Raw genomic sequence first — 13,868 nt, forward strand, 5'->3', positions numbered from 1 at the left:
TTTCCCCACCCGGGGCGGGAATGCTGCCCCTGCCTCTGTTGTCCAAGGTGCTTTGCGATCTTCACAGGGGGGAGTGCTCTGATGGGGCTGCTCCCTGGTCCACGGGGTGGGGTTGAATGAATAGCTCTGTGGCACTAGACTTCCTGCTCGGGGATACTGATAGCCGAGGGCTGCAGACGCTGGATCCGAGAGCCTGGTTGGTTGGATGCCTTGCTCTTCCTCTAAGGGTGCAGTGTGGTCTGTGGTCCATGACAGTGTGTTGCTCTGGTTTGTCAGGGAACAGCCAAGACACAAGTGCAACATGCCGTCCCTGCAGGGGAGGCTCTTGGGGCAGATAGATGTGTGCCAGAGATGCCTGTGGAGATCAGCTTGATGCCATTGGCACACTGGAGGGCTGGGATTTGCCCTGCTGCCCTGGGTGGTGCTCACAGCGCAGAGGGAAGGAGAGCGGGGTTCACCTGGGATGGGATAACGCAGCTGCTACCAGAACAGAGCAGCTTTCCTCTACTATCGCTCACTCCTGTGATCAGACTGCTGTCCCCGGAGGTGCCTGTAGCCTGGGAACTTCACGACCAGAGCAGCGTGGCTGGGCTGGGCTCATGTTTCTCTGTGCTATACAGAATAGTATCATGGCCCCATCTCTTTGTGGGGCCTTAGGTCTGACGAGCTCCCTGGACTTTGCAGACATTAGTGGGCATGATCTGCATTTCTTCAGGGACAATGGGCAGGCAGTACTTTTGCCCATGGTTACCCAGGGAGTGTGGAGGGGCCCCGGTAGAAGTGGAGCAGCTGGGATCTTGCTGGCCTCCAAGGTTTAATGTGCCAGTGCTAATCCTTCCTTCCTGGCTATGAGGCCGTCTGCCTACCAAGCCTCTGCAGCTCATCCCTGCAGGCAGGTGGGCAGGGCTCCTTTGGAGCACTAATTGCTCCTCCCTAATTAGGTGATGGGAGGCAAGGAAGTCTCCCGGGCTAAGAGGGGCTCAGTGCCTGAGTCTGTGCTCAGGCCTTGCCGCTGTTCCCAAAGGACGAGAGAGTCTTTGGCACTAATATGTCGCCTCTCAGGGCTCGTCAGCCCTGTTTCATATGTGGGATTTGCTGGGAGTAGAGACTAGAGCTGGGCTTTGGGCTCCTGCTCTTGACAGCTGCGTTCGCGCAGGATCGGAAGGAGGATGCGCCCAGCTCTGCTGGCATTTCTGGCATGTGTACCTTGTCCCCTCCAGCACCACTGGGGCCAGACCGCTCAGCCCTCCTCGGCACCATGCTGCCCTCAACTCCGTGTGCTGAGATTTGCATCTGCACCAGCCACGCAGAGACTTTGGTTCTCACCTGAGGGCCTTGACTCCTGTTGTGACCCCTGGTTAGATAGGGGAGGTGGAGGGAGGTTTCTGCAGCTCTCCATCGCGTGCCTGGCTGCATCCCCAAGAAGGGGGAACAGAGATAAGCCTAGCTTTTACCACCCTGGTGAGCCTGCCTCCAGTTCCCATGCAGAGGGCTTTGCAGAGCTTGTCACATAGAGCTTGGCAGGAGCCACAGTCCTTGTCCCTGAACAAGCCTTTATGCTGTGGGCCCAAGGGTGTGCATGTGTGGTGGGCTCGGCGATCATGGGGGCTTGGACCTGGAATCCCCTCCATGCCCTGCCTGTGTTCTCCAGGTGTACAAAGGGATGGACATCATCACCAACAAGGTCTCTGCTCAGGAGCAGGCTCTCTGCCAGCACCACATGATCAGCTTCTTGGATCCCCTTGTCTCCAACCACACCGTGGTGGACTTCAGGAACAAGGCCGAGCCGCTGATATCCTTCCCTGGGCTGCCCTCCTCCCACTGCTCCCCAGCCTACTCCCTGCCGGCAGGGCCAGGGAAGGAGCCCCTAATTGCCTGGATGGGCTCCATTCCAGGCAGCCAAGAGCGACTGGCGCTCTCTGGAAGCTAAACCTAGTGTGAGCAAAGGGGGCGAGCACTTGGGCTGCTGTGAGCTCTGCTCTTAGGGTTGCCTGGAGAAGGGCCCGTTCGTGTGGGCCCTTCTCCAGCACCTGAACCCAGCACCTGGGCTCATGACCAATGCCAGGGGCAGCAGGCATGTGCTAAGAGTGTGATAAGAGCATGGGCATGTGATAGTAGCGGTGCCACCAGCCCAATCAAGGGCACTTGTGTTTCAGGCCTACCAGGCACAGCCCTGTGCATTGAGGTTTGCCACTAGCAGCCTCAGTGTTGGTGGCCAGAGGGGACGGGGGTGACTGGGATGCGGTGGGGGTGTTTCCCGGGTGGGCTCAGGCCTGGGGAGGTCTCTGGCTTCGTGAAGCCTGCCTAGAATGGGAGCAAGTGTCATCCACCCCATGTGCACAGCCACCTCCGAGCCGCCAGCCCTGCATTGCTGCCCTCCAAGGGCACGCGTACAATGATGTGATGCCATCATTGTACTCATGAGCCGGCTGTCATAGCCAGGCCCCCAGTGGTGTAGCTGGGCCCTCGCTTCCCTCTGGCTCTCCTCCACCATTGATTGGCAGTTGTCAGTGCTTTAGTTTATTTCTGCTGCTCCTTAACGCTGTACATCAAGGACATATTTTCCCGGAACAAGTTCCCGATTGTGGTGGGAGGCACCAACTACTACATTGAGGCTTTGCTTTGGAAGGTGCTGGTGGACACCAAGGTAGGATCTTGGAGCTGCTGGGAACCAACCGTGGGTGTAGGGGGATCCCGTCTCCATGCTGGGTCTTGGTTCCCCTGCCTCCATTTAAGAGTCTGTCCTTTGGGTGGTGGGGGCTGCTCCATTGCAGAAGGCTCACCTGCTTATCCCTAGGGAGCTATGTGGAGCTGATGCCCTCTGTTACCTGAGGGGCCTGGAGTTCTTCCCCATGCTCACAGGCAGTGCTGCTGCATAGAGCCAACTCTGCCCTCCCTAGAGATCACAGGCATTTATCCCCACCGTCCCCCCCGTAGAGGAAGCTGCTGGCCCCACATGTCCCAGGTTCAGGTTGTGGCTTGGGGAGTCTCTCTTGCTCTGACCCATGCCCAGAGGAGCAGATGCTCCAGCTCACAAGGGCTGATTTCCCATCCACAGAAGAAGATCAGCCCTGCCCCCAGGCTGACCGTCGACAGGAAGGAAGAACTGGAGAAGCTGGATGGCCAGGAGCTCTACCACCGCTTAAGCCAGGTGGACCCAGAGATGGCAGCTAAGCTACACCCCCACGACAAACGCAAAGTGTCCAGGTGAGCCTGTGGCACCTGGGGGGAGCTGATCCCCAGGGGTGTCTAGGGTGATTGGAGCTGTGCTAAGGAGCATGCTTTTCTGCAGGTCTCCCATGGCTTCTCAAGCCCCATTGCAGGGCAGTGTTCACTCTCCATCCTGTCCCTGCTCCAGCCTGCTCTCAAGAGAGAGGTTGTTCACTGTATGGGGTATTGCCAGTACTTGTGTCACGTGGTGTTCTGGCCACATGGCTCATGGTCCGTTGGGTGGGACTTGCGCTGGAGGCTGGCTGGAAGAGGGAGCAGGGCATAGGTTAGGGAGGTTGCAAAGGGAGGTTGCAGGCGCAGAGGGATCTGGGTTCTGATCTGTGCCAGGAAGGTGGCAGGTGATGCCTGTTTATGCAGAACGGAGGCATGAGGGTCCAGCAGGGCTCAGGCTGTCTGCATTGCAGCTGGGTGGGATGGCAACAGGAGTGGGCACAGAGGCATTTCCACTGCCATCATGGCCTCACTGGCTGAGCCCAGCTGACACCTGCCCTCCAGATTAGGACCTGCAGTCGATTGGCTCCACGATGGCAGGCAGCCAGGGGGACTTCCCTGCTCCAGCGATGGCAGTGCAAGGAGGCTCCGCTCTACTGGAGCGCAGTGCGGCCGTGTTGGCAGCTGCATTTGCACCTTGGGAGACCAACCCATGGCACAAGGGGCATGGGCAGCCTCTGTATCTGGCACACAACAGACTGGGAAGAGGACACGCGGCACAGCAGTAGATGAGACAGAAAGCAGAGCAGCAGATCAGTTGGGGAGCACAAGGCAGGAAGCAGAGCAACAGATCAGGCAGAGAGCAGAAAGAGCAGATGGGGAGCGCAGATTAGGGAGCAGCAAGCAGAGCAGTAGATCAGGGATTGGAGCAGCACTCTCGAGGCTAATTGGTGGCACGCCTGCCAGACAGGCTGGCTCTTGCTGGCCCAGAGAGTGCAGAGCCTAGAGATGCTCTGATGGGAGAGGGGGTGACAGCGAAGGCACCTTGTGGTGTCCCATAAAGCCAGGGCACCTGGAAGGTTCCTTGGAGTCGTTGGTAGCCCCTGAGATTTATAACTGCACCAAGCAGGCTTCCAGGAAGCAGCCAGACCTGTAAGCACTGAGCCTGGCAACCCAGAGCTGCAGGGGGCTGATCTCCAGCTCTTCTCTTCCCTCCTGCCCGGGGAAGGCATGGGGGATGCTGCCAGGGAGGCGGCTGTGAGGAGAGCTGGGATCTGTTCCCTGGGGCTCTGACCAGGAGCCAATGTTGCAAATGGCCCCAGGAGGACTAGCCAGCCAGGGCAGGCCCAGTGGTCATGTACCCCGTACCCCAAGCAGTGCCTGCCCCAGGCAGTGACACCAGCCAGTGCTGCAGAGCCTGGCTGGTGGCCAGGCAGGCAAGGCTGGCCTCAGCCTTCCTTCCCGGGGCCCGTCGACAGAGGAAGCCGCCGTGCCGGCTGAGCCGCATACCTCACGCGGTGGGAACGGCACCTGGGCCAGACTGGGCTTGCCACCTCTGCCGGGCTTTCCCAACCCCGCCCCGAGGTGCTGGGGAGCAACACCCACCCCATTCACACGGCAAGGAGGTGCAGTCAGGACTCGACCCATTTGGCTCGCTTGGAGCCACCTCCCTGCTCCTCTCTTCACCAGCCTGTGGCCTGCAGCAGGAGTGGGGGCTCTGAGGCAGCTGGGTACCATTGAGGAGCCCTGTGCTGGCCCTGCCACAGCCCCTGGTGTTTGAGAGACTGGCCGGGGCTTGCTGGGGGCAACAGGCCCCTTGAGGGGGCAGAAGACCATGCACAGGGGAGAGGGTTGGGTGTGTTTTGCATGCAGTTCCCAGTCCCGAGGCTGCTGGGGTGATGTTCATCTCCTGACCCAGCCTTTCTGTTGGCCATCTGTCTGTGCCATACAGGAGTCTGCAAGTGTTCGAAGAAACTGGGGTCCCCCACAGCATGTTCTTGAAGCAGCAGCAGCAGGAGGAAGGTGGGGGCCCACTGGGGGGCCCGCTGAAGTACCCCAACTCCTGCATCCTGTGGCTCTTTGCAGACCAGTCAGGTAAACAGCAGATAAAGGGCAGGCCGGCGTTGCCAGGGGGTCATCCCTTGCAACCAAAACCCTGACCCAGACCCGCAGCGGTCTCCCCCCTGAGTCTGCATCGTGGCCATGCCTGGGGTCCCTCTGAGCCCTGCGTGTGACAGGCTGCTGGTAGCTGGAGCCTTTTCCTCCCTTGCTCAGAGGAGCTGTGAGCTGCCCATGTGGAAATGGCCACACAGGGACTTCGTGCCTCAACCAGCAATAGAGCTGGGGTTGTCCCATTGGAGTGATAGGGGTTTGCCCCGGCTTCCTTGAGAGCAGGATCGGGCCCATGGAAAGGTCCTCTCAGGCCTAGCAGTTGCATAGCCCATTATGGTTCCCATGCTTTTGCTGTCTCCCTGTCAGGATAAGCATCCCTGTTTTCCAGGCAGGGACAAGCACTGCGACTCCTTGGAGGCAATGCTGCACGTCATTGGCAGCACTGAGATGGACCTTGGGGGTGGAGTGGGAATCTGGGTCCATGATGTCTATCCATTGGATCCTCCCAGCCCATCCCTCAGTCAGAAAGATGATAGAAGTGGGGATGGATGGGACCTCCAGAGTTCACATCTAGTCCAACCTGCTACCTAAGGCAGGATCAGCCCTGTCCAAACCATCCTGTGCAATGTAGACCCATGGCCAGCTGTTCTCCGAGGGGCTGTGGGCCCCCTCGCCCCCTTTCAGGGGAGAAGGGCTCAGCGTGGGGTTGAAAAAAGAAGGGGCAGCAGGCTTGGGAATCCAGAGGAGTTTTCATTGGAATGCAGAGATGTCAGGGCTTCCCCTGCACGCGGGGTCCCCAGTCCGTGTGGGACGCGGCATGCTCTAGCATGCATGTGAAGCGACTGCTGGGTGCTCTCTGACCCCTGCCAGTTCTGGACAAGCGTCTGGACCAGCGGGTGGATGCCATGCTTGCGGCGGGGCTCCTGGAGGAGCTGCGAGACTTCCACAGGTGCTACAACCAGCAGAAGGTGGCTGAGAACTGGTGAGTGCACCCCAAGCCGTGGCATCCAAATTGGGTGGTAAAATTGACCCAGATCCTGTCCTTGGGTTGTGGGGAGGCTGGTGAGGCCACCCCTGCTTCCGTTCCCCCATCAGCGATGGCTGTGTCACCCCAAATCCAGCGCTCCTCCCGCAGAGAGATGGAGCCCTGGCCTCTGCCGCTCGCTGTAGGGGAGAGGCACTGACCTCCTGCCTGTGGCCTTCTGCTCCAGCCAGGATTATCAGCACGGCATTTTCCAGTCCATTGGCTTCAAGGAGTTCCACGAGTACCTGGTGACCGAGGGGAAGTGCTCGCCTGAGACCAGCTCCGTCCTGCTGGAGAAGGGTGAGGACTGCACAACCCGCTGTGCCCCGTTCTCCGCCCGCGCGGTGCTGGGAGCTGCGGTGTGTGCTGTAGCCACCAAGTGACACCAGCTGTCCGCACCGGTCAGCAGCCCAGCCTGGTGTCTCCTGGCAGGGTCTTAGCCTGCCCTGAGCTTTGGGGGGTGCCTCCAGCCTGTGGCTCCGAGAGGTTGCTGACTGCTGAGGGACGGGCTTGACGACTTCTTGAGGTTTCTTGTAGCCCTGTGGTCTCTGTGACTGTCCCTAGAGCCTTCAGGGCTTTGCCCAGATGAGTTTTAACTGCCCTGGTGATTGGTGTTTCTCTCACTCCTCTTGTGGCAAGACCTCTGTGAGCCTCAACAGCACTGGTGCCCTCCCGTAAGGCGTGATGACTCCTGCCTTGGCTGAAGCCAGGCAGTCTGCTGGTTGTGGCAGCCCTTTGCTCTCCCGATGTCACTACACCCATGTCATCTCCTACCCACAGCTTTGGTTACCTGGGGATTTTTAACTGCCGGGAGTTTGGCTGTCACACTTTTTTTTTTTTTTTTTTTAATTCCTTTCATTTTAAAGGGATTCAGGCCCTGAAACAAGTGACAAAGAAATACGCCCGAAAGCAGAACAAGTGGGTCCGGAACCGCTTCTTGCAACGTAAGCCCTTGGCTTTCACCCCTTCCTTGCTCCCCTCCTCTCCATCCCCTGTGGAGCATCCTTTGCCCTGATGGCTGGGGTAGGCAGGTGGCTTCCAGCTCTGCTTTGGCACCCCTGGCTGGGCAGGTGCCTTGCAGGCAGTGGGGAGGCCCTGAACTCCCCCGAGGTGGGTGTGAAAGGCGCTGTCTCTGGGCTGGGCCTGTTGGTGCCCCCCCCTCCCTGGGCTCCCTCCTGTTGTAAGGCTGAGGCAGCTCTCTGGAAGGCAATGGCATGTGCCAAGGGGCTGGTGAGGTGGCATGAGGTCCCCTGGGCTGGCACGAGGGAGAATCCTGGGGGGGCATCATTTCCCCAGGAATTCCCTCCTTGTGAGTCTCTCACCTTGGCCTCCAGCCGGGCTTGAGGACACCCCCTGGTATGTCCCAACCCACCCCCGAGCCCCTTTTCTGAAGGGCCTCTGGATACGTCCATGCAGCTGAGGATCTGCAGCTTGGGGCTTATCAGTGTGGGCTGCCCGTGGAGCTCTCCGTCTGTCTGGGACCTTGTTTCCCTGCCATCCTGGCCTGGTCTGCATTCACACCCCTCCCAGCTGCAGCTGACGTGCGTGGGCATCCTGCCCAGGCCTTCAGAAAGCCCAGACACTTCACACTCTCTCCGTAGCCCCCCTCCCTTTCCCCTTTCAAGGGAAGTACCACCCCCCAGCAAAACTCCCGCAGGGAAGAGCAATTCAACCCTTCAGCACTCCCCCACCCCCAACCCATCCCGCTTTGCACTTGGTGCTTCTGGCAGTCCGAGCCATGTCTGCGTGCAGCCCCGAGTGCTGCCAGCCAGGCCGTTCTCCCCTGACAAGGGGCGGCAGGGGCTCGGCCTAGCATGTTTAGCTCTCCCCCTGTGCTTGCACGCGCCCGGCCGAGCCCAGCTGACAGCTGCCCTCCAGATTAGGAGCTGTACTTGATTGGCTCCAGGATGGCAGGCAGCCAGGGGGACTTCCCTGCCCCAGCCCGTCTTGGAACGGGTCCAGCAAGCAGCAGCTGGGAGCCGAGCACTTGTTGAAAGGTGCCGGGTAGGGGCACGGAGAAAGGGCCAAGGCAAAGAGAGAAGAGAAACCCAAGCCAAAGGGTGGCTCCGAACCAGGCACAGCGCTTCCCCAGGGCCAGGTGCGAGCCACCCACCTCTCCCCTTTCTGGCGAGGGACAGGTGCGCTTCAGATCAGCCCCTTCAGAGCGTTGTTTGCATCAAAGGCAGCACCTGCCGGATGCCAGCGTGCCGTGGCCTTGAAGGGCTTTGTCCCTGCTGCACCAAGCCTGCCCCGCCACTCAGCAGGTGTGGGGAGGCAGGAGAGCACGCTCTGATTGCAGCCATCCCCACGTGCCCAGCAGCAGGCATGTGCCCAGGTCGTGCTGCTGCAAGCAGCAAATCTCCCTCCGGGCCTCCTCTAGGAGACCTCAGAGCTGGGAGGCAGCTGGTGGCTGTGGTGGGGCCTGTTTGCATGGCTCATGGAGGGTGGGTGGACTTCGGCTGGCTGCCCTGCCCATTGTTCTGGATTGGAAACAGCCCCATGGCTGCTCAGACCAAGGTGCTGATGCTCCAGGATGCATCGTGCCAGGTCCTGGTGGCCCCCAGGCTCCAGCTATCCCGGCTCCCTGGACTCTGCTGTGTGCGACTTGTGGAGCACAGTGGGTAAGAGATGTGGGTTTCCCCAAAGATACGTCCTCCATGAGTGTTAGCAGCCCTGCACCCACACGGCGCACGGGAAACACAACAGCCTGATCAGCCGGTGTAGCTGCTGGCCCTTCACTGCTGCTGGTGTGTGTGTGTGTGTGTCTCCCTAGGCCCTGGGCACAATGTGCCTCCGGTATATGGGTTGGAGGTGTCTGACCTCTCCCGGTGGGAGGAGAACGCGCTGAAGCCCGCCTTGGAGATTGTGGAGAGCTTGCTCCAGGTACTGAGTAGCCCGGGGCTGTGGCTGGGACTCTCCTGCTGATTGCCACTTTGCTGGGGGCCTTGCTCTCTCTCCTCTGCCCTGGAAGACAGCTGTCTCCAGGGCTCTGAGCCTAGATGGAGCCTGTCTGGCCTACATGGGCTTTCTTTATGCATCTCTAAGCTCCAGGCTTCCCTTTGAGAGCAAAGCCCCCCTGTTGCTGCATCTCCAGACTCAGGCTCCCTCTAACACCCAGCCCTCCCCTCACCTTGTGCTGGGCTGAGACTGTCTCCGTCGCACCGACCCTGGCAGCTCAGCATAAAACTGGGACCTTTCGAGTCCCCTTGGGTGGAGGCGACAAGGGAACCATCGCTGACTCAATGCAACGTTAACCTCCAGGGGAAGAAGCCGCCGGTTGACCCTATGACGATGGAGCCCGACATAAATGAGAACAAACGCAGTCATCACATGTGTGAGCTCTGCAACCGAATCATCATTGGGGACAGAGAATGGGCAGGTAGGATCCTGGCCTGGGGGGAAGCGCCTGTGGCTGTCTGAACAGACGGCTGTGATAAGGGTGAAGGACACAGAGTGACTCAGCTCTCTCTAAAGCAAGGCGTCATCCGCTGGGATCTGTTCCTGGCCGTAGGACCTGTGTCACATGCTCTTGGGCTGCCAAGGGTTGTTTACAGCCCTTTTAAAAGAGCAGCCGCTTGCACGCCTGGAGGGGGTGCATAAGCCAAGGCCCAGGAGCCATCTGGCAGCTCCTTCCTCCCCCAGCCCCACTGGAAAGAGGGAAGCGTGCGATGCCAGGGGGTGTTCCAAGTTTTAAAACCTTCTTTTTTCTCAGCACGGAGCCTCTGAATTTGCCAGCGCTCATTCTGGCCTGCTGGATCTGATTAGCCACAGATTGGGCTGCTCTTTTATAAACTCACCTGGGTCCTTCTGAAATCCGCATTACAGATTCTATCCTGGGAAGTTTGCAAAGAGCCCGTCTGCTCCAGCGCTTAAGCTTTTTGTGTTAAAATAAGAAGAGACAGGCGTCCCAGACTTATTTTTAACAGAGCATGTTTCCCTGACTATTTGGGGGGGGGGGGGGGGGGGGTTGGTTTTTGTTTTTTTTTAAGAATTCTTTTTTTTTCTTTGGAATTGGGGTCTTTGTAGCAAATTCCCTGTCCCTGGAAAGCTGCTGCTTCAAAGTGAAGTAGGTTAAAAACTAACCAGTGACCAAAGTGAAACGGGGAGGTGGAGCTTTCTGGTCCAAGCCAAGAAATGCAGAAGGTAAATGCAGTACAAACAGAGCAGGGGCGATTAGATTGTTAAAGGCGTATTTAGCCGTATTGAGAGAACGGCGTGAAACTCGGAGCAGGAAGTCTGTCATTGTCTGTCTCTAATTGTCAGAGGTTCTTTTTAGATCGATAGATAGATCTGTCTATTTATAGGGCTAGCTTAGCAATACTTCGAGGATGTCCACCCACATGGGAAGTAGGAGATGTTGCAAAGGGCTGAGAACAGGCCCCGGGTTCGTAGGCGCAGAAAATGCGAGCAGGAATTTGTCCCAGCGCTTCCAAAAGCAGCGGTTATAGGGCAGGGCCTTTCTTCTCTGGGTGCAATCCAAGACGCCCATGAATAATAATATTTATTTCTCCTGAGATCAACTCTGTGTCCTCTCTGCCCAGCCATCCTTGGCGCGGACTCACCGCGGACAGGGAAGGAACGCTCCTGTTAAACGTGCTGTTGAAATGCATGAGATGGGAAGTGAAAACGTTAGCGGGAGCGGAGTTGACTGGCAGTTTCTGAAAGATCGCCCAAAAATAGTTTCAGGAACTGCTCCTGAGAGTCCTGTCCAGCCCTGAGGTTTTTGGGGTGTTTCTCTGGTTTTGGTTTTTGTATGCAATTGATATTTCCTGTTTGAAGCAAAGCTCTTGCGAAGGGCAGGAGACAGAAAACAGTCCCCCAAGCACCCCCCCCCTTGTTGCAGCCAACTTGGCCATAGCTTGTAACAGAATATTGCTGGGGAAGTGTGATTCTGTGTCAAGGTGATGGTGACCCTGAAGTAGCACAGTAAAAGTAGCAGCTTTGAATGACTTTCATTCTTTCGAGAGAAGAAAGGCTGGAGCATGCGCTAGGGGCCCCAGCTTGGCAAACTCATGGAGCGGTGTCCTTGTGTAGCGCTAATGTCTTGGTCACTTTAATGACGCAGGCGTAGATAAAGCTGGAAAGCCCTCCGAAGATGGACGTGGGTATAACTGGTTCTGGTCCAGTAAAGCACCTCTATACTGGCATAGGGGGCTTCTACCCCAGGAGGGTTTTTTTTTCCTAGGGTAAAAAGAGCGCTTCTCTGACCACCCTTCTTCTGGCTGGCAAACCTTTTAAGTGCAGCTCAAGCCCAGTCGATGGGACTGCTTATATGGTAGAAGCTAAACTCAGTTGAAATGTGTGTAGGATCGAGGCCCAACTAGGGAATCGGGCCAAAGCACAGTGGTGCCAGGGATTTTCACTGCCTCTGCTCTGTAGGTCCCTCCATTAGCTGTGGTGCTGGCAGAGTCCCCGGGATTGTTGGCTTCTCTCCTCGATGCCCTAGCCAGTTGTGCAATTCCACAACGTAATGAAATATGAAATGTGTTTTGTAACCATTTGTTTTCCCTGCTCTGTCCCACTGCAGCTGGCCCTGTATAAGATGGGCGGTTTGGCAAGAGCTTTGCCTAGGGGAGGAAAAAAAAAACCCCTTTCCTGAAAGTGGTATGCAAGAGAGATGTGGGTGTGTGAGAGAGAGAGATGCACAGGGGTGCGTGATAAGCGTGTGTGTTCATGAGAGATGTGGGTCATGTGTGATAGGTGCGTTAGAGATGTGGGCGTGTGTGATTGTGGGTGTGAGAGATGTGGAGGGGTGTGCTGGGGGTGTGTATGAGAGAAATGGGGGCATGTGGGATAGGTGTGTGAGAGATGTGGGCATGTGTGTACAAGAGATGTGTGCATGTGTGAGATGTGGGTGTGTATGTGTGGTAGGTGTGTGGGTGCGTGTATGAAAGGTATGTGTACATATGTGTGATAGGTGTGTGAGACGTGGGTATGTATGATGTGTGCATATGCGTGTAGCAGGTGTGAGATAAATATGTGGGTGTGTGATAGGTGTGTGTGAGATGCCAGTATGTGTGATGTGTGCGCATGCATGTGATGGGGTGTGCATGTATGCATGTGAGAGAGCTGTGGGCATGCATGATAGGCGTGTGTGTATGTGTGATAGGTGTATGTAATGTAGTCATATATTATAGGTGTGCGTGCGTATATGATGTGCGTGTATGAGAGATGTGGGCATGTGTCTGATAGCTGTGTGTACATGCATGCAATAGGCATGTGTGAGAGGTGTGTGTGAGATAGGTGGGTGGGCGTGTGTACGATGTGTGTGTATATGTGTGATAGGTGTATGTGAGGGAGAGATGTGGACATGTGTGATTGATATGTGTGCGTGCATGTGATAGGCATGTGTGTAAGAGATCTGGGTGCGTGGGCGTGTGTATGATAGGTGTGTGTGCGTGTGCATGTGTGAGAGAGAGATGTGGGCATGTGTGATAGGTGTGTGCACATGTGTGTGGGAGATAGTGAAACAAATGGTGAGGGGCATAAGAGCCTGCTCCAGTGAAGGAATGAGCACCCACTTCCCTGCCACCCCCGGGAGCAGGGGGCGCTTGGCTGCATCAGGAGTCGCTTTCCCAAGACGCTGCGGGGTCACGCGCTGTGTCTCGCCCTTGCCCTCAGCTCACACCAAGTCCAAGTCCCACCTGAAGAAGAGGCGGAAGCTGGAGTCGGAGCTCTGTGCTGCTGGAAGCCAGGAGACAGATGGCGACAGCGACGGGCCCAAGGACATGACAGAGGACAAACGATAGGCACGATCCTGCAGAGCCTCTGACGCCGGGGGGCAGCCACGGGTCCCTGGCCTGGTCTGAGCGGAGCTCGGCGAGGAGCTGGAGCTGCATCGCTGTCGGCAGCAGGCAGGTGCTCTACTCAGGGGAGGACTCCTGAACTCCTGCCTGAGCTGGGACGAGCCTCCAGGGAGCCCGTGGAGGCAATATGGGCGGCCATGCAGCGTCCCAGCCCCTGCACGTAGGCTCTGTTGCTGGCACGCGAGCGTGTCGCTCTCAGGGACAGAACTACTTTGAGCTCAGTTCAGCCTAGGCCAGAAATGCAGATGGATCCATATGGCGGCCCATGCTGCTTTCTGTTTTGAGGCTGTTGTGGGGTTTTTTTACATCTAAATAAACTATTGGCTTTTTGGTAAAAGCGACCAGCCACTAATACCAAGCAGTCTCAGCTTTCCCTGGGCAGGTCATGGATATGTGGGACATCCCTAGTCCAGGTCTGTTTTCCAGTCCCTTGTTCTGCACGTGGTGAGGGGATTGAGAAGGTATCCTCGATGTGTTGCAGGCTGAAAAGGGGCCTGTTTCTAATGCACGCTGCAGGGAGGGAACATACCCTCCCCCGAGAGATGAGAAGGGTGGGATGGTCTTGCCCCAAAGTTGACAACAGCTGAGTCTGAGCAAACCCCCCAATCCCAGGGGTCTGTGCCGTGGGAGATGCCTCATTCCCATTGATGCCTGGGAATCAATGCTGTGTTTGAAGCAGCTCTGCTTCCCTTGGGTTTCCATGCTGGCGGGTTTGACCTGGTGGCAGATGCATGCGTTTCCTTCCTGACAGATCAGAGGGCAGC

General features: G+C 57.3%; 1 protein-coding gene across 3 annotated transcripts in view; it reads left to right on the forward strand.

The window, feature by feature from the left end:
- Positions 1–13,502, forward strand: part of TRIT1 (tRNA isopentenyltransferase 1) — a 20,857-nt gene extending 7,355 nt beyond the window's left edge. Inside the window, exons 2-11 of one of the 3 annotated variants that reach the window (XM_006019296.2) lie at positions 1,652–1,792; positions 2,549–2,647; positions 3,059–3,207; positions 5,114–5,256; positions 6,145–6,256; positions 6,486–6,598; positions 7,165–7,242; positions 9,072–9,181; positions 9,560–9,677; positions 12,920–13,502. In XM_006019296.2, coding sequence (XP_006019358.1) covers positions 1,652–1,792; positions 2,549–2,647; positions 3,059–3,207; positions 5,114–5,256; positions 6,145–6,256; positions 6,486–6,598; positions 7,165–7,242; positions 9,072–9,181; positions 9,560–9,677; positions 12,920–13,047 — 1,191 coding nt within the window. In that variant the 3' untranslated portion in view covers positions 13,048–13,502. The remainder of the gene's footprint in view (positions 1–1,651; positions 1,793–2,548; positions 2,648–3,058; positions 3,208–5,113; positions 5,257–6,144; positions 6,257–6,485; positions 6,599–7,164; positions 7,243–9,071; positions 9,182–9,559; positions 9,678–12,919) is intronic. The other 2 variants (XM_025198664.1, XM_025198665.1) reach the window with 2 other exon arrangements.
- Positions 13,503–13,868: the final 366 nt, after the last annotated feature.

Source organism: Alligator sinensis, unplaced genomic scaffold (genome assembly GCF_000455745.1).
Source record: "Alligator sinensis unplaced genomic scaffold, ASM45574v1 scaffold337_1, whole genome shotgun sequence".
NCBI classification, from domain to species: Eukaryota; Metazoa; Chordata; order Crocodylia; family Alligatoridae; genus Alligator; species Alligator sinensis.